Here is a 23,043-nt window from a genome sequence, read left to right as displayed (position 1 = left end):
ATATATATATACACACGCACGCACACACGCGTGCGCGCGCACACACACACACAAATGAATAGATGGGGCAAAGAGAAAACTGGTAGAAAATTCCCTATGTACCTACTATTGCCTGCAACAACAACAAAAAAAACAGAAGTGAAGCTCTGATGAAATAAGATTGTTTGATGGCCCAGGTAAAAACACATTGAGTTAGGGAGAGCTATTTGTCAAGATATTGTTACAAAATAAGCAAGGGCTACATCAGTATTTATACAATGACACACGAATGATGAGACACTTGAAATACAGTAAGAATTGTGTGGGGCCAGGGATATAGCTCAGTGGCACAGGACCTTCCTGGGAGGCACAAGGTCCTGAGTTTGATTCCTGGTATCAAATAATTAAATAAATAAATAAAAGAATTGTGTGGATCATCTATAAATATCATATTGTTTCTGTGGTATGAGAAACCCAAAGGGTAAATAAGGACTAAAATGTGTAATAGATATTATGAAACAGGAAGAAAATGTTCAATTAGGAAGGGGAACGAGGTAGAGGAAGGGGGAAAGGAAAGAAGGCAAAAGAAAAAAAGAGAAAATGGGAAGAAAGCTTTTGTAAATGAGGGGAAGAGGGGTTGAAGGGTAGGGGAAGGGGAAGGGGAAAATAAAAGAAGATGTATCATGCACAGGTAAAAATTCCCTATGATGAATGTGATTATTATGTATACCTAGAATGTCCCAATAAACTTAATTAATTTTTTAAAAAAAGAATTGTGTGGTCAGTATTCACTTGAGTCATGGGCCATCCCTGCCATCCAGTATAATTGGAAGTAGTCTTTACAGTTTAAAAATCCGGGAATATAGTGTAGAAAATGAAAGTCTTCTTCCCAGGGAAAAGAGGCTACTAGGACATCCCTGATAAGACTTCACCTAATTTGTACAAATATTCCCTCCTACATTCCACTGAGACCAAATGTTAGGAGGAAGTTATTTCTAAACATCAAACATAGGCAACTCAGGAGAGCCATTTTGAATGAACAGCTCAAGATGCAGGGGCCCAGTGTGAGCCCAGGGACCTTGCTTTCTGTACAGATGAACAGAAGCCGCAAGCAGACATGGACCCAAATGACCCAGGTCAAGAATCAGCAAACTAGGGATAACCTTCCTTCAAAAATTACCTGGTCATGCTTCTTACAAACAAGAGATTATCTAAACTAATACGAGTTGTTAGCGGTTTTTGTTCAGAAAGTTCGGGCAAGAGATTTAGTGACAGAAGCAGTCTGTTAGGACTGTGAATGTGTCGTCAGGTCTGTCCAGGTGAAATATAATGAAGTGAAACCTGTTCTTTCCTAACCTCTATTGAGAGACAACTGGCTAAATCCACTTGGCCACATGTCCAAACTCGGGCACAAACAATACATATCTTATGTCATCTTAAATAGGAAGAAATGATAGAAAAGAAAGAAGGCAATTGGATTACATAACCCTACTCTCAGACAGCTGGGCCTAGTAATGGAGATTGTAGTATTAACTTCATATATCAGAGAACATTACCAAGGTAAATACTCTCTTATCTGTGATATAAACAACAAACAATCTTAAATAACTTGACATCCTATATATTCTTGTATCTTTTATGATAAGGCCACAAATGACAAGTTTAAAAGTTAATATGAAAAATTTATTCAAAACAGCAACTGCTGAGTTTTGTTGTCTGCTCTGTCGGCTGCTCACTGTAACCCTCAGGCACCAAAAAGTCACTGAAAGTCTGAAACACAAAGACTGAATGGCATTAGGCTTGGTTTTAGCATTAATTATATTTTCATATATTTCTTTGAAAATCTGTGACCTGTTTTAATATATGTGATAACTGTTCTAGCAGAGTATTCAATTTTGCGTGACCTTGGATAGGACGTCTTGGTCCTCTGTGTTTTATTTTACTGCAAATGTATGTTAAGACATGAAATTACTAAGTGGTTTCTGCCATTAAAAGATTCCAAGAAGCCTAAACAAACAACCATTCTTCCATGATTTTGAAAAATAGAAATGTATTACATTATAGTGCTAACTAAAGTTACCCTCCCCACTGCCATCGTAGTTTTGGACCAGGGAAGCACACTGAGGCCCTCACTGCCGAAAGAACCTCACTTGGTCAGAGTGAAGGAAGCCCTCAGCACCCTTACTGCAGGAAGGGTTTGTGCTCCTTGTAGACCTGCCCTTTTGTCTGCCTTGTGTCTGGCTGCCTTGTCAAGTACAGTGACTACCCACCACATGTGGATATTTAAATTTAGAAGTAATTGAGATAAAAATAAAAATAGAATTTTTCAATCACCCAGGTTTCGTTTCAAGTACGTGTGCTGGGCAGTGGAGAGTAGAGCATGTCACAACTGCAAAGTCTCAAATGCTGCTGCTCTACAACGCTCGGGGCAGAGCTGAGCCTGGGGTCTCCAGCGCATCTTGGGTTCTGTGTGATGCCTTGACTTGTGTTCTTAGCCCTGGGTGCTCTTGATCTGGCTTCTTTTACCTGGAACATGCTCACCCAGGTAGGCTACTTCAGATTATGTGGACTTTAAGAACCTTTCTGCCCAAAGGTATTTACTGCTGACTGTGCTTTCAAGAGGGAAGCTGGGAACAAAACCTTGTGAAAACCATTCTGCAGCCACAACTAGTACTGGATATTCTGGGTGTTTGTAGTCATGTCCCTTCCAGGAATAACAGGGGTCCAAAGAAAGTAGAACAGAAGGGCAACTAAGATGATCAGATGCTAGTGAACACCTTTACTATGCAGAGCTTGGGGAGGGACCTATATATTTCAAGCTAGAATTTCCAGTAAGACTTAAGCCTAAACTAACAAATATAGAATGGCAAATAATATTAGAATGGCTTTGAATTATGGAATTGATTAGGAATGCTGTGGGAGTTCTGGAAATGAGATTAGTACCAACCAAAACAGAGCAGGTAGACATTAAATTGGTGCTTGAAAAACAGGTAAAATTTCAGTAGGTAGAAGAGAAGGAGAGGACTTCTAAGTTCTCAGAAGTAAAGGCAAGGAAATAGACATGAACATGTGATATTCACATTGAGTTCTAACAGTCAAGTGACAATATCAAGTTAATAGTGAATTTCTACTGACCAATCTGAAGAGAAATCAATTTTTTTTTCTTCTGTTACTGGGAATCAAACCCAGTAGCACTCTATCACTAAGCTACATCCCAGCATTTTTTATTTTGAAACAGGGCCTTGCTAAGTTACCCAAGCTGGCTCAAATTTGAAATCCTCCTGCTTCAGCCTTTCAAGTAGCCAGGACTCCTGGCATGTGACACCCTACCCAATGGAAGTCTGATTATATTTGCCTAATATGACTTGCAAAAAAATAGAAGCAAGAGGAAGCAAACCTAGGCTACATGAAATTGATATTGGAGTCAGTAAATAGAAGCCAAGGAAACCTCTCTTGCTGTATCCTATCTTTATCTCCATGTTAGAGGCCTAGCAGGCCCCTTGCCCGAGCAGATTCTGCAGGCCATGCCTTTCTGTCTCTCACTTAGTTGAATCACCAGAACAGCAGCAACCAGGACTGTGCTCTTCATGTTTCCTACACACAAGGCTTTACAGACATCCCCTGACTTTGAATCTGCAACCCAGTGGTCCTCCACCAAGGCCACACACTGTAATCACCTACTGCAGTCCCACCTGCAGAAAGTCTGCTTTGATTGGCCCAGTGTGAAACAGAGCATCAGAATTGTAAGCTCCCTGGGACATGTTAATGTGCAGCCAAGATCGAGAACCGTTGATTTTCTGCCTACCAGAGAGAACTCACACCAGTTCCCATACCACAGCCTGGCTCAGATGGAACAATTTGAGACAAAACGCAAAGAATTTTAATTAGTTTGATAATGGCAGAACTGAAATTAGACTCCAAGTTTCCTGACTTCCATATGCACCATTTGCCTCATGGCCAAAATGCTTGCATTTGAAGTTTTCTTATCCATTTGGTGGCCAAAGTGTGACCGAGAAAACAGAAGAGCCTCCAAAGATTCCTTTACAATAGTCTTTATTCATCCATTAATGCTTTATAACAGGGTTTTTATTAGGACTCCCATTTGTAGTATTCACTGTGTGTCAGGGTACTCTCATTTAGCTCTCAAGGGCAGGAAATAAAGCTCAGCTCTACTCTTCGAACTTCTGATTATCAGTTTCCAGAAACCAGGAAAGAAGCTTGAATTTGAGTCAGAAGCAAGCCAAAGATGCTGGGAGGTGTATATTTCTTTTTTTTAAGTCCAGAAACATAACTGAAGGAACATATACAAGGTTTTTCAGGGTGCGGAATTAGGGAAGATGGCATTCTGTTAGTAAAACAATTTTTACTAAGTATTTACTACTTAGTAAATATTACTAGTATTTGTCATCTGTACATCTCTAATGCACAATAAAAAGGAGGGCCATTTTAAATAGGGTACTGGAGAGATGGGTTTAGGGGAATGAAAAAAAAGGAAGGAAAAATACATATATACACACAAAAAAAATAGTTAAAACAGTTATACTACTAATTTCTCTCGGTTCATTGGAAAGATAGGTTTTTGCTAATGTTGTTTGCACAATTAAGTGCTGATATACTCTGAGTAACTAATTTAAAGGTAACATACACAATGTATTAACCATTGTTACCCTCTTATATTGTTTTGAAATTTTGTTCTTTGGTTTTTAGTTTTTGTTTCTTTTTCTTTAAAGTAAAAAAAATTAAATAGGATACTGACTTCCAATGTTTTCATCCACATTTTAGTATATGAGTTGGATCCACTTAACATTTAAAACTTACTCCCAAGGCCGGAGGCACAGATATACCCCCATTTGATAATATTATTCTCATCAGAATAACAGGATAAATGGTAACTATTGAACAGCACTAGTGTGCTCGCTTCTGCAGCACATATACTAAAATTGAACAGTACTATTTACACCAAATCATTAATGGAAGCTTTAATATTCTTATTAGAATAATAATAGTAATGACTGTCAGAAGTATTTAATGCACCCAGATTCTTGCTCTTAGGATCAGATATTCTTCTGTTTGAAAAGAAAGAGCAACAGTAAAAATTGGGACCAGCTGAGCAGGAAAGTAGTTTGTAAGACTGAATTCAGGGCTGGGGGAGTAGCTCAGTGGTAGAGCCCTTGTCTAGTATGCATGAAGCCCCATGTTTACTGGCCTGCACCACCACATACCAAACAAATCAAGACTGAATGCAAGCAGCAGTACCCTCTGCCCCTTTCCCTAAGAAAAGGCTACAGACACAGCCCCGCTGCCATGAAGAGGAGGAGCACCAAAGCTTTACTTAATCCTTTATGGTTTTAGATGTGCTTTCATAGATGTTATTTTATTTTCTCCTCACAGCAAACATGCTATGACTTTCCCCATAAAGAAATTGAGTTTCAGAGAGAATTAAAGTGATTTGTCCCAAATCTCATAGCTAGGAGGAAGAGACTTTTACTTTCCATAACACAAGTGAAAATACTGTTTTCCTATTCTTTTTATTGCTTCTTTTACTATAATCTAGATTCAAAATTAATGGAGCTAAAGTTGATTTCTCTTCTCCTTAGCTAGCAGTGGTATTACTTCATTGTTTCAAGTTGTCAGACTTTCACTTTTAATAAGCTAATATCAGAGAAGGCAAAAACAAAGTATTTTGTTCTTACTCTCACACTGAGTTTAGAAGCCCAGCCAAACAGATTTGTCAGGAAATCCTTATTAGAATAAAGCTAAAAACATAACCATCGGGCTGGGGATATAGCTCAGCGGTACAAGCACCTTTCTGGCAAGCACAAGGTCCTGAGTTTGATTCCTGATACAAAAACAAAAAACAAAAACAAAAACATAACCATCAGTAAGAAATGTAGCAAGGCAAGTAATTCCCTGAGAAGGAAAAAGAAAACAACCATAGTAGTCTCTAGAATACCACCACAGCAAGGCTCCAAAATGTAGTTACTATAAGCATGAAATCCCTTCTGAACTATGCCTCTGACGCATGTACTAGTCTGCCTAGATTATGGTTGTCTCTGTATGTCTTACGATCCCTTGACATTATCAGTTTCTTGACGATAAAGCTGCATGCTTTTGGGGTTTTCTCCTCTCTACAACAATCTTCCTAATCCCTGTACTCCCTAATGTCTGTATTATCACCTCCATTTCTCGGTGCTGTCATTGATGTTCCCCTTTACCAGACTTTGCATAAAACTGTTAACCAATGATTGCCCTAATTTGTACTAAGCCCCATCCACCTGGAAATGACGTTTTCTTAATCCCTCTAACATTCTTATACTGATAACTTCCCAGTTATATAACTCTATGATTGCCCATGAGAGAGGACTATTATATGAAAGACAATGGGAGAGCAAAGAATTTGTTTCTGGTATGAATCTTTGACCTGTGACCCTGTACAGTTTTGCACTTAGCTGGCAGATAAATATTTGGCCTCTCATAAGGGATACCTTTGGCATGTGAGCTACTTCATCAGGGAACTTACTCCACAGTAGTGCTTGCTGCTGGACAGTATACTGTAAATATAGTAACTCTGGTAAGAAAGTGTTATACATTGTTGGAGATTATTGCCTAAGCAGCATTTCCAGAAAAGAAATAAAGGGAAAAGTGTTCTTTGGTGAAGAAGGTATCAGATATGGAAGCTAAATCAAGAATCAGCAAACTTTGGTCCATAACACAAATCCTGCTTATTGCCTACTTTTGTAAATAAAGTTTTATTGGAACAATATGAAGACACCCACTTGTTTCTTTGGCTGCTTTCACACTGTACTGGCAGAGTTGAAAAAGAGATCCTATAACCAGCAAAGCCTAAAATATTAACTGTTTCTTTAGCAAAAACCTTCTCACCTGATGTGCAGAGTCTAAAACCTTATCCTCATTCACCGGGGATCTTGACCAAAGTGAATCTCTAGGTTACTTTCTATTGATGTATCCAAAAAGAAAATAATTTTTTGTGAAAGGACAGAATATACCAGGTGTAGCTGAGACCTGGCACACAGAAAAACCATTGAAGTAGTGCTTAACTACAAGACAGAAAACTAGTAATTGAGAATTGCAGACCTAATGGTGTACTGGAGCTAGGCAGGTAGCAAAAGTTGTAGTAGTTTCAGGCAGAAGCTGTGGTGCAATAGCAAGCCTGTACCACCTTTGGGTCAGTCACCTCTCAGTTCTTGCCTCACAGGACTGTGACCAAAACCTCTGAACTTCCAGGACCTCCTGGAAATTGTTTTTATGTAGTCTCCTAATATTTTAATGTTGATATTGGGTAAAGATTTTTAAAAAGGAGCTGGGGATGTAGTTCAGAGGTAGAGTACCTGCTTAGCATGCAGTCCCTGGTTTGACCCATAGTGTCATATTTTCTTAAGTTAATAAAGACAGCAAAGCATCTATGCACAATCCTTCACTTGAATGTTTGTGAAAGCTTTATTCATAATTTGCAAAACTTGAAACTAGCAAGATGTCCTTCAGCAAGTGGGGATACGTAAACTGTGGTCCATCAAGACAGTGGAATATTATTCAGCACCGAAAGAAAGTGAGCTATCAGGAAACAGAAAGATACCAAGGAACCTTAGGTGCATATTACTAAGTGAAAGAAGCCAGTTTGGAAAAGCTGCATGCTATTTGAGTCCAACAATATGACATTCTAGAAAAGGTAAAACTGGAGACAATGAAGAGATCAGTGCTTGCCAGTAACTGAGGAAAGGAAGAGATGAATAGGCAAAGAATGGGATTTTTAAGGCAGTGAAACTATCCATTATGGTAATATAATGGTGGACACATGGTATTACACATTTATAAAACATACAGAATATGAATCTCAGTGTTGGGATGTACCATAGCTCACAGAGCATAGCATGTGCAAAGTCCCTGGCACAACTGCCAGGATTGAAGGGGGAAAAAAATGAACCCTGATGTAAAGTGTGTAGTTTCCATGTGACAGTGTAAGTTCGTGGATTATAACAAAGGCACCACTCTGTGCAGGATGTTGATAATGGAAGTTGAGAGTGGGAAGAAAAAAATTATACAGGAACTCTGTACTTTCTACTTGCTTTTGCTGAAAACCTAAAACTACTTTTAAAAATAAAGTACTTTTTTAAATAGTAGGAGAAACAACACACATCCAGGGGTCATAGTTGACTCTCAACCCACCACTTTACAATAAGTTCTGCTGTAGCCTCAACTGGAGAGGTCAGGTCAGTGTCCAGGCAAGATGGCAGTCAGACAAAGCATTAGCATCAGAGAAGCATAGTAGAAGACACCAGAGGTGCTCAGTGGCAGAGGGGCCCAGTGGCCTGGGCCAGAACAGGGCAGAAGGAGGTGTATGTGATCATGCCAGCAGTTGATGCCAGACCTTGCAATAATAGCCTTTTGGAGCTGAGCCCTAGACCCAGAGGCATGGCCTCTAGGAAATGGCTGGCCAGGCAGAGAGGAGTCCCTGATGTAAAAGCTAGGGAAGTGAGGAGATGGTTAGGATTCACAGTCATTCTGGCAGAGTGGAGGGAGAGCCAGGGACCAAAGTGGGCCACAAAGCAAGAACTTGGTCTCTCTATCCAGGCAAAAGCACAACTACTTGAAGTATGATTGAGGGTCAGAGTAAGCTCACTGGCTTTTGAAGCTAGTTATGACTTTTTGGGTAAATACAATAGATGCCAAATTCAGGATAGCAGGATAGCTTTACGGGAGAAGAAAGGAATGTATTGGCTCATGTAACTGAAAAACCCAATGACAGAGCTGTACTGAGGCAGTTTAGATGTCCATCAGGCTATTAGCAGTCTGTAGCTATGGCTGTCACCATTCCCTTGTCTTTTATTGTTTGCTCTTTTTGTTCAGGCCATCTCCAGGGAACACTCCTCAGTAACTCCCAGCTTACATTGTCTCACAGCTAGAAGTCTTATTGAGAAAACTGATCTTCCCCAGTAGTCTCAGTGAGATTTCCAGGATTAATTCTTAGTGGACTGGTTGAGGTCATATGCCCATTCATGAACTTATCACTATGAGCAGGGTGATAATCAGTCCCAGGTCCCCTGACCAACCTAATCATGTTGTCTATGAATAGAATAGGAATGACTGTGCAAAGGACAGTTCAAAGTGCCATTCACAGGACGGATGCCTGAATGCAAAACCAATAGAATCCCACTGTATCAACTAACCCATGTTAACTAAGACTAAAAATTCCCTGCTGTTTGTCCCTCATATCAAAGTCAGAAAAGATAAGAAGATTCTAGGGCTGGGGAGTATGGGTAAGAGGTAGAGCAGTTGCCTAGTATGTTCAGGGCCCTAGGTTCAATCCCAGTGCCATCAGAAGGAAGAAGATTCTAGAACACAGAGCAAGTTGTTATAAAAATGTCTTCCCTTGTAGTTTGAACACTGCAATCCTTCATATCTATTGAGGATTGATGATGGACAACGCCATCTCAGTGCAGTTGTCAAATGAACAGATCAAAATAAGAATAAAGCTATAGAACTCGTAACCATCATTAACTGCTTCACATTTTAGGTAGGGTATAAATGAAACATTAATGCAATATGTAACAATTCTTTGGGCTGAAATCAAGTCTAACATCTTACACTAAGAGGATTAATTGATTAATGTTTATAAAGTACTGTGCAGATATGCCCTTTCAAAATGCTAAATATTCTAAAAACTACATTGTAGCATTTTACTAAATGTAAAAGATCTAATGTTCATCATTTCTTTGGTACAGGTTGGCAAAGATTCTTTTGGCAATGATTATGTAGAAAACCTAAAACAGAATGATATTTCTACAGGTAAAATTTATCTTTTTTAAAGTTAGTGTTTATAACTTTCTTCTGCAATCTTGTTAGAAGAAAATTGAACATAGGATGAAATTATTAGATCCTCCCCTGGTGGCCAGAAAGTTTTTAGGCACAGCTTTGTCTGATATTGCTTAAATATCCCCTCATGAATTCTTTTTTATGCATCCCTTCATGTGGGAATAAAAGGATCAGAGGTTGCAAGCCTTCATCTCATGGATATGTGAACAGAAAAAACAGGTGCTGTATTTCACAAAAGGTATATTAAGAAAAAAATCATCCAATGTTATAGCTGGAAACAACCATAGAAATCACTGAGGCTAAAAACATTGTCAGAGAAGAGAAAACTGAAGCTCCAGTGGGGTTAGATGATTTTCCCAAGAGCGTACCACTAGTCAAGAGTCAGAGCCAGGACTAGAATGCAGGTCTTCTGACTGCTGTTCAGAGCTCTTTGCTACTGCCAAGGGCTGTCTCATCAACATTCTGTTTATGTGCATGGCCATCATTCTCAACCAAGTGCAGAGCTTGTGAGAATGAGGAAGATCAAACAAGTTCATTTTATACGTTCAACCTTTTGTTTTTATCTCAAATGTGTCATTTCTTTCACTAGAGAACATAAATGTAGTGGTCTAGAAAATGCATATGTATGCAACTATGAATCATTTTGGGGAACTGGAATTGGGGTAATGTGATAGGTTGTTACTGTTACGGAGGAAAGGTGCCACTAAATATAATGATGCTTATTTTCCTCATTGTATAGGTGATGGGTATAAATTAGCACTAATTACTTATTTTTTAACTCATTCCAGATGGTTAAAGGTTAAAAACTTTTTCCAAGGATTGGTGTCACATTGAAATTGTTAAAATAAATTATCCATGCCAGGCTGCATGTACATGATTGTAATTTTCTTTTTTCTTGTAGAATTTACATATCAGACTAAAGATGCCGCTACTGGAGCTGCTTCTATAATTGTCAATAATGAAGGTATGTATTCACATATTGAAGTGTCACTTCCTGAAACAGATCATTTCCACAACTGGATTGGGCTTTTGACCCTAATCCTATGGACCTCTTGCTGTATACACGATTCCAAGGACTATCCAACGGCTTTTCCAATCCAAATATAAGTGTTTCCCTTTATTTATACTTCCCATGATGATCATTTAAATATAAAAGTATCCATTCAATATATAAGGGGTGATCAAAAAATATAGAGTATGTTTAATTTTTTTAAAACTTACTACATTAAAAGACACATTACCAAAAATGATGACATGAGTATTTTGAAGGGGGGAGGGTATTTTGAGGGGGAAGGAGTGGCAATATGTCGTTTACTATAATACATTTTTTAACTTAAATAGTCATTATATTTTTTAATCATGAGGCCAGGCGTGGCAGTGCATGCCTGTAATCCCAGCACTCAGAAGGCTGAGGCAGGAGGATTATTGCAAGTTCAAGACCAGCCTGGGCTACAAAGTGAGCTCAAGCCCAGCCTGAACTGTATAGCAAAACCCTGTATCAAAAAAAAGACAAAAAAAATTTTTTTGATCACCTTTCATTGCTTAAACTTTTTGGAAAATTTCTGTGAAATAAAAGCATTACAGTGTGCCCTCATTCTCTTTATTCACTGGATCTGATGTTATGTGACTTCTAGCTCTTCCCCAAAGTCAAAATGACCATGAAAGGTTAGTGTTTTGAATCGATTCATGGCATTGAGATGGCCACAACAGCACAACTAAAGCCATTCCCAATAGAGGACTTTCAGAACTGCCTCAGAAAGTGGCAATAGCCAGGCGTGGTGGTGTACACCTGTAATCCCAGTTCTCGGGAGGCTGAAGCAGGAGGATCGCCGCAAGTGTGAGATCAACCTGGGCTACAAAGTGAGTTCAAGGCCAACCTGAATTGCATAGTGAAATCTTGTCTCAAAAAGGAAAAACAGAAAGGGGCAAGAACAGTGAGATAAGTGTGTCCAAAGCAAAGGAGACTACTTTGAGAGAGATCGATGATGATGTATCGTACTATAAGGAATTTTTAAAAATTTAAATATTCACCATAATCTTTGATCATACATGAAGCATTAAGAGTTACATCCAGATAATATTTGTATCCTATAATGACCCTTTACCTTTCACGCAAACTCAGAGTTGATATTTGTCTCCAGAAACAGTTGAATATTCATCATTTCCATTACACTCCATAAGTAAATGTAAATAGGTACAAGGAAAATTTTGTGAATCGTATCTATAGAATATTTAATGAGAAAATGCCAGCAACCAATTACATATTTTTAATTTATCATTAATGTTCAGTTTGTCTGCTCTTTAAACAGCAATTAGATCTTGAAAGTCTATATTGACAACTAAGTCAGCCACAAGGCCATAGTTAAAACATTTATCTTTAAAAACAGTAACTACTTCTAAGTTAGATTTTCATAATTTCTACCAACTATTTTAAATATAAGAACACCTGCCTAAGATTTTTTAAAATCAGGATTAATATACAGAAAGACCAAGGGTTTCATGTTAATATAATATATCACTATTGCTATATAATAATACATTAATATTTTTATAATTAATATGATATATTAATATTTGTTTCTAATGATTTTTCCTATACACATATACCTATGGTAAAGTTTAATTTATAAACTAACAGTAAGAGATTAACAATAATAATAATAAAGTAGAATGATTATAGCAATATTGCTATGGCAAAAGTTATATTAATGTAATTTCTATGTCTATCTCAGACTCTTACTGCACTATATTTAAGTTCTTGTGGTGATGCAAGGTGATACAATAATGCCTATGTGATAAGATGAAGGGAGATGGGTGATATATGCATTTGGTGGAGCATTAGGCTTTACATTGGGATGTAAAGTTTGCTTAAAAGCAAGCAATGCATTATCTCAGCGGTCATCAAGGTGGTTGTTGTGACTGCGTGGTCAGTGTGTGTGTGTGCAGGTGGTGTTTACATGGATGCATCGGGCAAAGGATAATGCACATCCCAGATGGCATGTGATTTCATCATGCTACTCAGAATGACAAGCAATTTAAAAATCTATGAATTGTTTATTTCTTGAATTTTCCGTTTAAGTTTTTCAGGCCACAGTTTGGCCACAGGTAATTGAAAATTTGGGAAACAAAACCATGGGTATGGAGGATTATGTAATAAACATTCTATTTTAACTCAACTTTAGTGATCCTATAATTAGAATAATAAAGTAATTGTTTAAGGATAGTAGACAAAAGTTTTCATTCTAACAATAGAAAGTCTGTCTTCATTACTTTATGCTACACTGTAGATTAAATTGTTTCTCCCAACAGCAGCTCAATTCATGTGTTAAACTTCTTATTCTAGGGATAGCATCGTTTTCTTTCCTACCTGTGCAGCAAAATCTGCATTTCCCACGCAAAGACATAATTTAACATTATATATTATGTACCTATTATGGTAGGCTTTGCCTAACTTTAGTATAATAATGTCCTCGAGAGTATAGATTGTAGAAAAGCCAGGACAAATACAAAGATGGGACAGTCCAGCTCTTTTATTGAAGGAATGAGTAGTATGTAAGGTACAGTAGTGAATTTCATTCTGACTAGTTAAATTTGAGGCATGAGTGAGCTAGCCACACGACTGTCAGCTAGAGTGCAGACAGCTATGGTCTTGAGCTTGTTGCTCTGCTGCCAGGGCCAGTCAAGAAACACAGATTTGGAGATCAGCAACACAGCCTTCAGTGAGCTCCAGCAGAGAGAATGAGGTCACTGAAGGAGAAAAAGGAGAGATGCTATCTTTCAGCAAGTGGGCACTATGAATTTTTCCAGGATTGAGGTTGGGCTGATGCTCAACTGGTCCCACTTTATTAAGTCTTCCTTGTGGCCAAGAAATACATCTGTGGTAAGATGAGCAACTAGAATTGGTTTTATGCTGAGAGGTAATTTTAGGTCATGTCTATACAAGACCAGCACAAGTAGCCTGGAGCACAAAAAAAAACCTGCCTGCTGCAGCTCATTCCTCCTGATCAGTGCTGCACAACAGAAGTAAAATGCAGCCGTGTGGAGGATTTTAGATTCTCTAGTAGCCACAAGAAACAGTTTGACAATATATTTATTTAACCTAATATAACAAAAGTATTATTCAACATGTAATCAAACACCTATTTTCAAATATAATGCTTTTAAAATTTTAATGGGCTATTTTATCTCCTTTTTTCTGTACTGTATTTGAAACCCACTGTGTATTTTCTACTTAAAGTACATCTCAGCTCAGGCTAACTGTACTTCACGTGCTCAGGAGGAACACATGCTATGTTACTACCCTATCGGATGCCACAGCCCCTAAGAGATCACCTGCAGATAAGGTGCACTATGCCGATGCGATTGTAGAGTGGGCTCAAGTGGTGAGAATGTATGAGATTGTTTAGTCTTGTTTCTTCCTCTTGATCTGGTACACTACAGGCCAAATCTCCCCTCTCTCCCTCTCTACTTCATGTGGTAGAATTTTCCATCTGTTAGTTATTATAAAATACGTTCAGTTCAACAGAACCACTTCTAGAGTACCACAGGGTACACACATGAACTGCTTGCACACCACACAGCATCAGTTTTAAATGTTGTGCATCTTCATTCATATTCGTGCTTATCTATACAGCATTTGGGGCTTAGAATTCTGAATACTTACCATATATGTTGTATGAGCCATTTTCCATAAAAGAAATGTTAAAAGTATATTGTATATCTTTCCTTAACTAATATTCTTTGAATATAGAATATTGATAAGACAACCTTTTTAAGATTTTGCTTCAAGTAATCAAAATAGGGCAGGCATGGTGCCACATGCCTGCAGTCTCAGCTATTTGGGAGGCTGAGGCAGGAGGCTCACTTCCGCCCAGTAGTTCAAGGCCAGCCTGGGTATCATAAAGAGACTATCTCATAGGAGAAGAAAGAAAGTAATCAGAATAATGTGAATCTCAGAGCTACTACAAAATGTACATTTGGAACACAAAATTTAACCTGAATGTCATAGAAATGTTAAAAATTAATACTTCACATTTAATGTAGTGACTTCATAAGGATGATTGTAACATTTCAGAATATCATTGCTTGGCTTTGCTTGGTGTTAAGATAAATATGTATAATTTCTTTATAGGCCAGAATATCATTGTCATTGTGGCTGGAGCGAATTTACTTTTGAATACTAAAGACCTGAGGGAGGCAGCCAGTGTCATTAGCAGAGCCAAAGTAATGATCTGCCAGCTAGAAATAACTCCGGCAACTTCTTTGGAAGCCCTGACAATGGCCCGCAGCAGTGGAGGTAACTTTACATATTTGTCACTGTCTGTAAAAGCTTTTATCACTGTCTTAATTAAAGTTAACCTTTTAAGTTAAGCAAAGCAATACTTTTTTTGTAGTAAAATATTCTTGCCTCCATCTGTGAGATTCACTGTCTTGTAGTTCTTGATAATGTTAGAAAAACTTACAAATAGAATAAAAATAACACGAGTAGGATATCTGATATCCCTCAATGTAAATCTGCAGTCGAGCTAGCAGGAATGGCAGGAGGGAGTAGAGGCTGTGCAGCAGCCCGTTATCCAAGATACATGCTAGGTAGCGAGGTGTTTTCCTTTCTGAGAAGGAACGGTTAAGCCGTGTGTCATATCCAGTCACTACCCAGGTGCATGCTGATAAACATCTCTGGGAGTCCACAATTTGTGCTGTCTTTCTTTTTATAAAACTTTATCATAGCAGTAAATAAACAGTACATATGTTACTTTCTGTGTTGCCGATATATATTAAACAGCTCTTCTATTTGATTTTTGATTTCAAAAATTTCTAAACCTACCAAAACAGGCAGAACTGTGTCATTCAACCTATCACCCAGCAGTTATCAACCCAGGGCCAATCTGGATTCATCTCCTCTCCCACCCATTCTCCCCCTCTTGTCGTTATTGTTTGGTACTGAGGACTGTACCCGGGCCTTGCACTAAGCCTCATCCCCATCCCTTGTTTTGAGACACAAACTCACTAAATTACTCAAGCTGGCCTCAAAATTTCCATCCTCCTGCCTCAGCCTCCCAAGTAGTTGGTATTACAGAAATGTGCCTTCATGCTTATCTCAGATAAACAGATACTTTTCAAGGTAGTTTTTCTGCCTTTTTGTCTCCTTTGCTAGCGGCAAAAGCATCTCCTGGATTAGAATTCCATTTCTGTCTCTTGTTATCTTCGTGGTCTTAGAATTAGCTGCTTTTTCTGAACCTCTCTGTAAAATACATCTAGAAATACACCCTACAGAATTGTTCTAAGGATGGAGTGAAATAAAATATGGTGCCAAGCATGTTACAGCACATGCCAATAAATCCCACTTTTCTTATTTCCTGTCCACTTATTTCTTTAAATTAAAATTAGGATAATATCTTGATCCTAGCACCATGTGGTCAAAGAAATGAAAATAAAAAATAGCCACTCCAAGGCAATGGCTTTTGCCTGATAGTCTAGCAGTAGTTGTGTGATTTATAGTAAGAAAATACAGAGAGAACCACATTGACTTTTCCAGATAAACTTTCACAGTAATATACAAAACTTAAAAAAAAAAAGTGAAAGAACAGAGTATGTGTGCAGGATGTGTGTGAGTGTGTTTGTGTTTACGTAAGTGATTTCTCATAAAGTATGTAGTGTTCTATATACCAATAAATAGAAAATAAGTCACTGAAGTGATTTTGTGGAGAATTTTAAAGTGTGTGTCCTGATTTAACAAATTTTCCTCTTGGCAAAATATGCCACGGCAAATTCTCACTGACATTTACTGTATTTTTAATGGACTCAAAGCTGTCAGAAGAATTCTAAGCCAGAACCCATTTGGTTACATTTTCTCGAAGTGTCACGGAGAGAGTCTAATGCTTATGGTAAGCATTCTCTGCACTGCACTCATCTCAGCTGGGGGTGTGAATACGATGCGCCACTCCCCACTTCGCTCTTGCTCCTGCCTCTCTTTGTATAGATGGAAGCATTTTCTTATGTAGCTTTTCATTCTTTCCCACTATCCCTTGCTCCTCAGAGGTCACTTTTTGCTCTGTCCTAGTCTAGTTGCCTGTTACCTGTCCTGCTTGTGGAGGAGAGGAAGGTACATCCACCACGGCTGAGGAGCCAGCCTTTTACAGGTGAGGGAGAGAAATTCTGACGGGCAAGCCGCCTGACTGTGCTCTGGCATCTGGATGGGGCCCAGCTGTCATTTGGGTGGGGTCCAGAAATGCTTCCTCTGGCAGCTGCCAAGCAGCTCTTGCATTTGAAAAGCAGGAGGTCCTGGGGCACAAGATGAGAGGTAGGTTATGGTGGGCTTCAGACTACCTAGCATACCTGACATTTTCTCTACAAGCCATAGTGCCTAAACATTCATTGTGCATGATCTTCCTATCCAGTAGTCCCCTCCTATCTACCTCTAGTAGATGTCTGAAACTTTGGATAGTACCTAACTCTAATCTAATGTATCTTAACTAAGCACTTATCATATACTATGGCCATAACTTCTACAGTTTGAAGTACAACACCAAAATTAGCACTATCTTTTTTATTCTTCAGTTGTATGGATAGAAGATGAGTTCTTTCCAGGCATGATGGTATACTCCTACCATATAATCTCACCTACCTCAGGGGCTGAAGTAGGAAGATTAAGTTTGAGGCCAGGCTGGGCAACTTAGTGAGACCCTGTTTCAAGACAGAAAATGTATTAAAAATTAAAAAACTAAAAGAGTTGGGAGTACAGTTCAGAGCAGAGCACCCCAGGTTCCCACCCCAGTACCAAAGGGTGGGGGATTCACCCTTATTATAGATCTTAGCAACCTCACCATACATATTTTTTTCTTAAGTCAAGAACTTTTGCCTTTTCGCTTAAAAAGAAGCACTTTATGGCTTCTATTTGGCATATCTGAATTGCCAGCTTCACTACTGTTGCACTTTGCGGTCATTACTAAGTAAAATGAAAGTTACTTGAGCACAGGCACCATTATACCACGATGGCTATCAGTGTGGGAGGGCTGGACAGAGGAGGTCATGTCCCAATTGGGATGGAGCAGGATGGCATGAGAGTTCATCACATGACTCAGAATAGTATTCAACTTAAAATTTATGAATTGTTATTTATGGAATTATCCTTAATATTTTCAAACCCTGGTTCACCACAGGGAGCTGAAACTGTGGAAAACAAAACCACAGATGGGGGGGGGGACCACTATATGATATGGAAAGTATTAACACCTTGTATTTGTATGTACTTTTAGCTTATAACATTTTTCCTTATATACTTGATCCTCAGAAAAACCTTATGACAAAGATACAACAAGCATTATTCTTTCAGATTGAGGATGAGGAGACAGACCCTGGTTAATTCAGTCAACCAACACCTGTAGTAAGTGTGGAAAACAGAATTGTAGGCTCAAAGACCCAAGTTCAGTCTCCTAGATCACACTTTAAAAGCAAAGCCCAAAAAATAAAATAAAATAAAATAAAATAAAATAAAATAAAAGCAAAGCCCAGCCAGGCATGGTGGTGCACACCTGTAATCCCAGCACTCGGGAGGCTGAGGCAGGAGGATCATTGCAAGTTCAAGACCAGCCTGGGATACAAAGTGACCTCAAGGCCAGCCTGAACTGCATAGTGAGACCCTGTCTTAAAAAGACAGAAAAAAAAAAAAAAAAAAGCAAAGCAAAGCCCCACATGCTATTAATTTCAAGGAACTGTGCCTTTATTAGAGTATCTCTGGAAAAGTAAGATTCATACCTTTTAACTGTCCAGTGTATGGCCTACAATTTGAGTATTTGTGGTGCCTAAAAAAACAGAAAAGAAGCCAGACATGGTGGCACAGGCCTGTGATGGCAGAACTTGGGAGGCTGAGGCAGGGGGATTGCCTCAAGTTTAAGGCCAGCTTGGACTACATAGTGTCTCAAAAAATCAGAAAAGGAAAGGAAAGGAAAAGAAAAAGAAACAGAGAAGAAGCCTTAGAGTATTTTCAGCAGTGTTTCCCTGTGTGCTCCACTACAGTATACATAGTGCATACACAAGCACCCAAGACACACCTCTATCTGGAAATCCTCCAGTCAGGCAGCATTCTCTGGCCAAGTTGGCTCTCCCCTATTTGGTAGACTCTAGCAAATGCATGTGCAGCTTGGATACTACAGGGTGTGTGTGTGTGTGTGTGTGTGTGTGTGTGTGTGTGTGTGTGTGTGTGATGCATCTTTATTCCCATAGGAGAGGAAAGTAGCTTAATGAAAGGAGAGTACCAGTTTGGGAATCCTGAAAAATATCCTCGAATCCAGAACCACTCACTTAGCAAATAAGGAACCTCAGGCAAGGAGGTCAGTCCTTTGCTCTGGACCTCCATTTCTTCTTGTGTGAAGCAAGAGATTCTGGCCAAGCACTCTCACAGCTTGTTAATGTCACCATGGACTGATTGCAGAGCGTGGCAGGCAAAGCTCACATCTGTTTTTTTTAAAAAAATAAAAATAAAAACAAATTAACAAACACAAAGACATAAACAAACCAACACAAAACAATAAAAGTGATACAGAATTCCAAACAAGGTGATAGGAAATTAACAATGATTGTTGTATTACATATTGATATCTTCAGACTGGTTACTCAGATAGCCGGATATAGGCATTAAGGTTGATCAAACAATTAAGCATTAACTGTTCCTTTTGATAAACCTATAGAAATTAGTAGTACAATTACCTCAGCTATCTTGTGTGTGTGTGTGTGTGTGTGTGTATATATATATATATGTAATTTTTCCCTTCTTTCTTTCTTTTCTCTTTTCCCTCATCCCAGTTGTTCTTTCTTTTTGAGCAGTTTCTTTCCCTTTCACAATATCTATCGTACCTTTCAGATTTTATGTACTCTTTCAGTTTCTTACACTAGGGAGGCAATAGGATGTTTACACATGTGAGACTGACTTATTTCACTCATAAGTATGGTCTCTACTTGCATCTATTTACCTATAAAAGCCTCGAGTTTATCTTTCTTTATAGCTGAGTAATACTCCATTGAATAAAAATGCCGCATCTTTTTTATCCATTCCTCAGTTGATGGACATTTGGGTTGTTTCCAAGATTTAGCTATGACAAACTGTGCTGCTATAAACATGGGTGCACACATGTCACTGTGGTATGATGTTTTTTCTTCCGGAAAAATACCCAAAGGGGGAATAGCTGGGTTGAATGGGACCTCTAATCCTAGTTTGCTGAGGAATCTCCAGACTGATTTCCACAGCGTTTGCACCAGAAATTGAGAACATGACTAAAAGCTCACGTGTTGAACACCACGTGTCTTGCCCTTTACCCCTTGAGGTGACATATGTGCTACTCAGCATTATTCCATCTTCAAAAGAGATGGCAAAGTCATCATTAGCAGTTGAGCTTATTGTCCAGCTCTGTTACCTGTTAACAAGTAGTGAAATTTGAATTATACACATTGTATAACTATTATATATCAATTATTACAGCATAGAGGAAAAGGTCCCCCTATCTTTGAATATACTGTCTCAAAATTCTTTGTCCCTGTCTTTACTAAGATTAAAACAAGCCAAGCATGGTGGCCCATGCCTGTAATCCCTGCACTTGGGAGGCTGAGGCAGGAGGATCGTTGCAAGTTCGAGACCAGCCTGGGCTAAAAAGTGAGCTCAACACCAGCCTGAACTGCATAGCAAGACCCTGTCTCAAAAATAAATAAATAAGTAAGATTAAAACATTGGTTTTATTTATTTATTTATTTTGACACCCCCCCCACCCCACCCCTACCCCTCTAAAAAAAAGCACATTGGTTTTACAGACAGCACTTACCACATTAAAAAAAAACTTGGTCGCCCTGTATGGCCCCATCCTTGCCAGGTCACAGTGTGGAGCTGCTGCTGTGGCTTCTGGTGATGAAATTCTGCGTGTTGGTTCTGGTCTTTATATCCATTTCAAAGCAAGTGGAACATTACAGGAGCAATTATAAATAATTGACATTGTAAGATAGCCAAGATTAAATCGTAGGTACGATACAAAGTATCTTTTAATGCCACTTTAGTTCTTTTCCATTTGGCAAGCAAAACTTTTTGGCTGGCCACCTACATTTTGACAGTAACATTATCCAGCCCATGACCCAAGCTTGGACAGACTTTGCTGCTAAAGTTGCAGGAAAAAAACCTCCAGGGGAAGAGTCAGCCAAGCCAGTGTTTTGGGTGCCCAGCCTCCTCACACCTTCTTAACTCAGACTGACTCTCTTCCTCTTTTCTCTGAGCTAGTTCTTCAGACCTTTTTAACTCCTCGGCCCCTGCCCTCCATGTCAGCACATGAAGAACTTCCGCTTCGTTTCCCTGTATTTCAGCCTGTCCCCAGGCCTCACTAGCCCTTCACGGACATTACTGTATCAGCCATTGACTTGCAGTACAGATAAGCAGGCGGTTAGTCCATTGTCTACTGTGATGAGTAACAATTACTGCTGGGTGCTGCAGTCACCTCTGCAGTCCAAGTCACGTGTGTTCCCTCCTTTCGCCTGGTCCCAAGGCGACATCCTCTTTTCCACCCTGACAGTTACACATTTGTTCTTCTCTCGAACTCCTACTAACTCTTCATGCTTCCTCATGGTAAAGTATATCTGCTCAGTTGTGGTAGCATGAGCCAATATGGGTCTCTTCTTTAGGACATTTTACTTTTCCCTTAAATTTTGTTAATCTAAACTTAAGTATCAGGGCTGGGAATATAGCTCAGAGGCATAAGTGCCTGCCTGGCAAGCGCAAGGTCCTGAGTTCAATTCCCAGTACTAAAAAAATAAATAAATAAACTTATGTGTCTGACTGTAAACCCTCATAGACAGTTATTATTGGTAAGAATTCTATCTTAGGCAAATAAGGTTTGATTGATTTTATTCAAGATTTGTGGTAGAATTTGTTGTTACTATGGAAAATGTCAAATATACAACGATGCACAGAGAATAGCGTGGTAAGCCCATATATACTGTTGTTTAGTTTCAGCAGTTACCCAGATATGGCCAGTGTTGTTCCTTCCGTACCCCAGCTCGTTACCGCCTACCCTCCACTACAAAACCTACAGAATGCATCGTTGCGCTCATAGTGCGCCTGCTTTTGGTTTTATAGACCAGGCTGGCCTCCAATTGGCAGTTCTCCTGCCTCAGCCTCTTGAGTACTGGGTTTATAAGTATGTGGCAGTTTTTCATGGAAGTTATTATATATGTTTAAACAGTGATGTCTTTGCATGATCTACGGCACTTAATTTATAATCAGATTTCTCTCCAGCACCTTTTATAGCTGCCTTTTTCACTTCTAATAAATTCAGAAATCTTCCTCTGACAAAGCAGAGGCCTACTTTATCCTTCTTAGCAACAGCATGGTATATATCATGTGCATATCATAACTTTCTGAACCACTCCCCTTTGATAGACGTGTAGGTTTCTTTGTTTTTTTCTATTACAAACGGTCGTGTAAACATCATTGTATGACATGTTTGCAAGCCTATGATTTCTGTAGGATAGGCTGGAAAAAGAATTGCTAGATTGGAGATCTTTGGATAACAAAAGCAGCTTCTCTAAGAATGGCTCTTCCCTCCTCTCTGTACCAGTAGCTGTTCTAGCCAGTGCTGTAACTCTGGTAAGTGCAGACTTGAGGATCCCACTAGCTGAGCAAGAGCGTTTAGATTTAATGACTGAGGAAAGTAGGAAACAGTATATTGCTAAGAAAACTTCAGAAGTAGGAAGAAGTGTTAGAATTCTGGGCAGTGGGGACTTTTATGCGTTACTGATATCACTAAGGCCCTGCAAAAGTGGAGGAACCAGTGAGAGATTGTCACTAGGCTGCACACTCCAGCAAAAGGCAAAAGAGGGGTGGACAGGCGGGGGTGTTGGGCTGTGCACAAAGGACGTTATAATAACAGTAATAATCCTCTACTTTTGTACAACACTTTACAGTTTACACAGTGCTTTTATGTCCATTTTCTAATTTAAGCTTCACAATAGTCCTGTACAAAAATCTGAGCAGCCAAAAATATACCATAGCATTTCTGTTCTAAAATAATAAAAATGTGGGACTAGTGTTAGCCGTACTGGACAACACTGCTGACTGAACCAAAACATTAAGGAAGACCTGGGAAGGTACAGAAATAGGCTAGTCTGCCTCACCAGGCTGCAGGAATGGGCTGTCTGCATCAGCACATGCTGATTAGCTTCACCCCAGGAATGTGGCGTGGATCCCCGCCAAGCGAACTG

At 39.1% G+C, this 23,043-nt stretch overlaps 1 protein-coding gene across 4 annotated transcripts in view; it reads left to right on the top strand.

Annotated features, from left to right (window-relative positions):
- The window catches only part of Rbks (ribokinase), a 96,847-nt gene that overhangs the window by 28,684 nt on the left and 45,120 nt on the right, over positions 1–23,043 (top strand). For 3 of the 4 annotated variants that reach the window (XR_001236972.1, XM_013522606.1, XM_005400521.2), the window contains exons 3-5: positions 9,720–9,783; positions 10,712–10,774; positions 14,942–15,106. Coding sequence is in view for 3 of the 4 variants with exons in the window: in XM_013522606.1 (XP_013378060.1) it covers positions 9,720–9,783; positions 10,712–10,774; positions 14,942–15,106 (292 nt within the window). In the remaining variant the exon portion in view is untranslated. Of the gene's footprint in view, positions 1–2,385; positions 2,525–9,719; positions 9,784–10,711; positions 10,775–14,941; positions 15,107–23,043 lie in introns of those variants that run through there. The other variant, XM_013522607.1, reaches the window with a different exon arrangement.

Source organism: Chinchilla lanigera, unplaced genomic scaffold (assembly GCF_000276665.1).
Source record: "Chinchilla lanigera isolate Chin_1 unplaced genomic scaffold, ChiLan1.0 scaffold00068, whole genome shotgun sequence".
In the NCBI taxonomy this organism is placed as follows: Eukaryota; Metazoa; Chordata; class Mammalia; order Rodentia; family Chinchillidae; genus Chinchilla; species Chinchilla lanigera.
The sequence above is the reverse complement of the archived record's forward strand: the minus strand, read 5'-3'. Positions and strand labels throughout refer to the sequence as shown.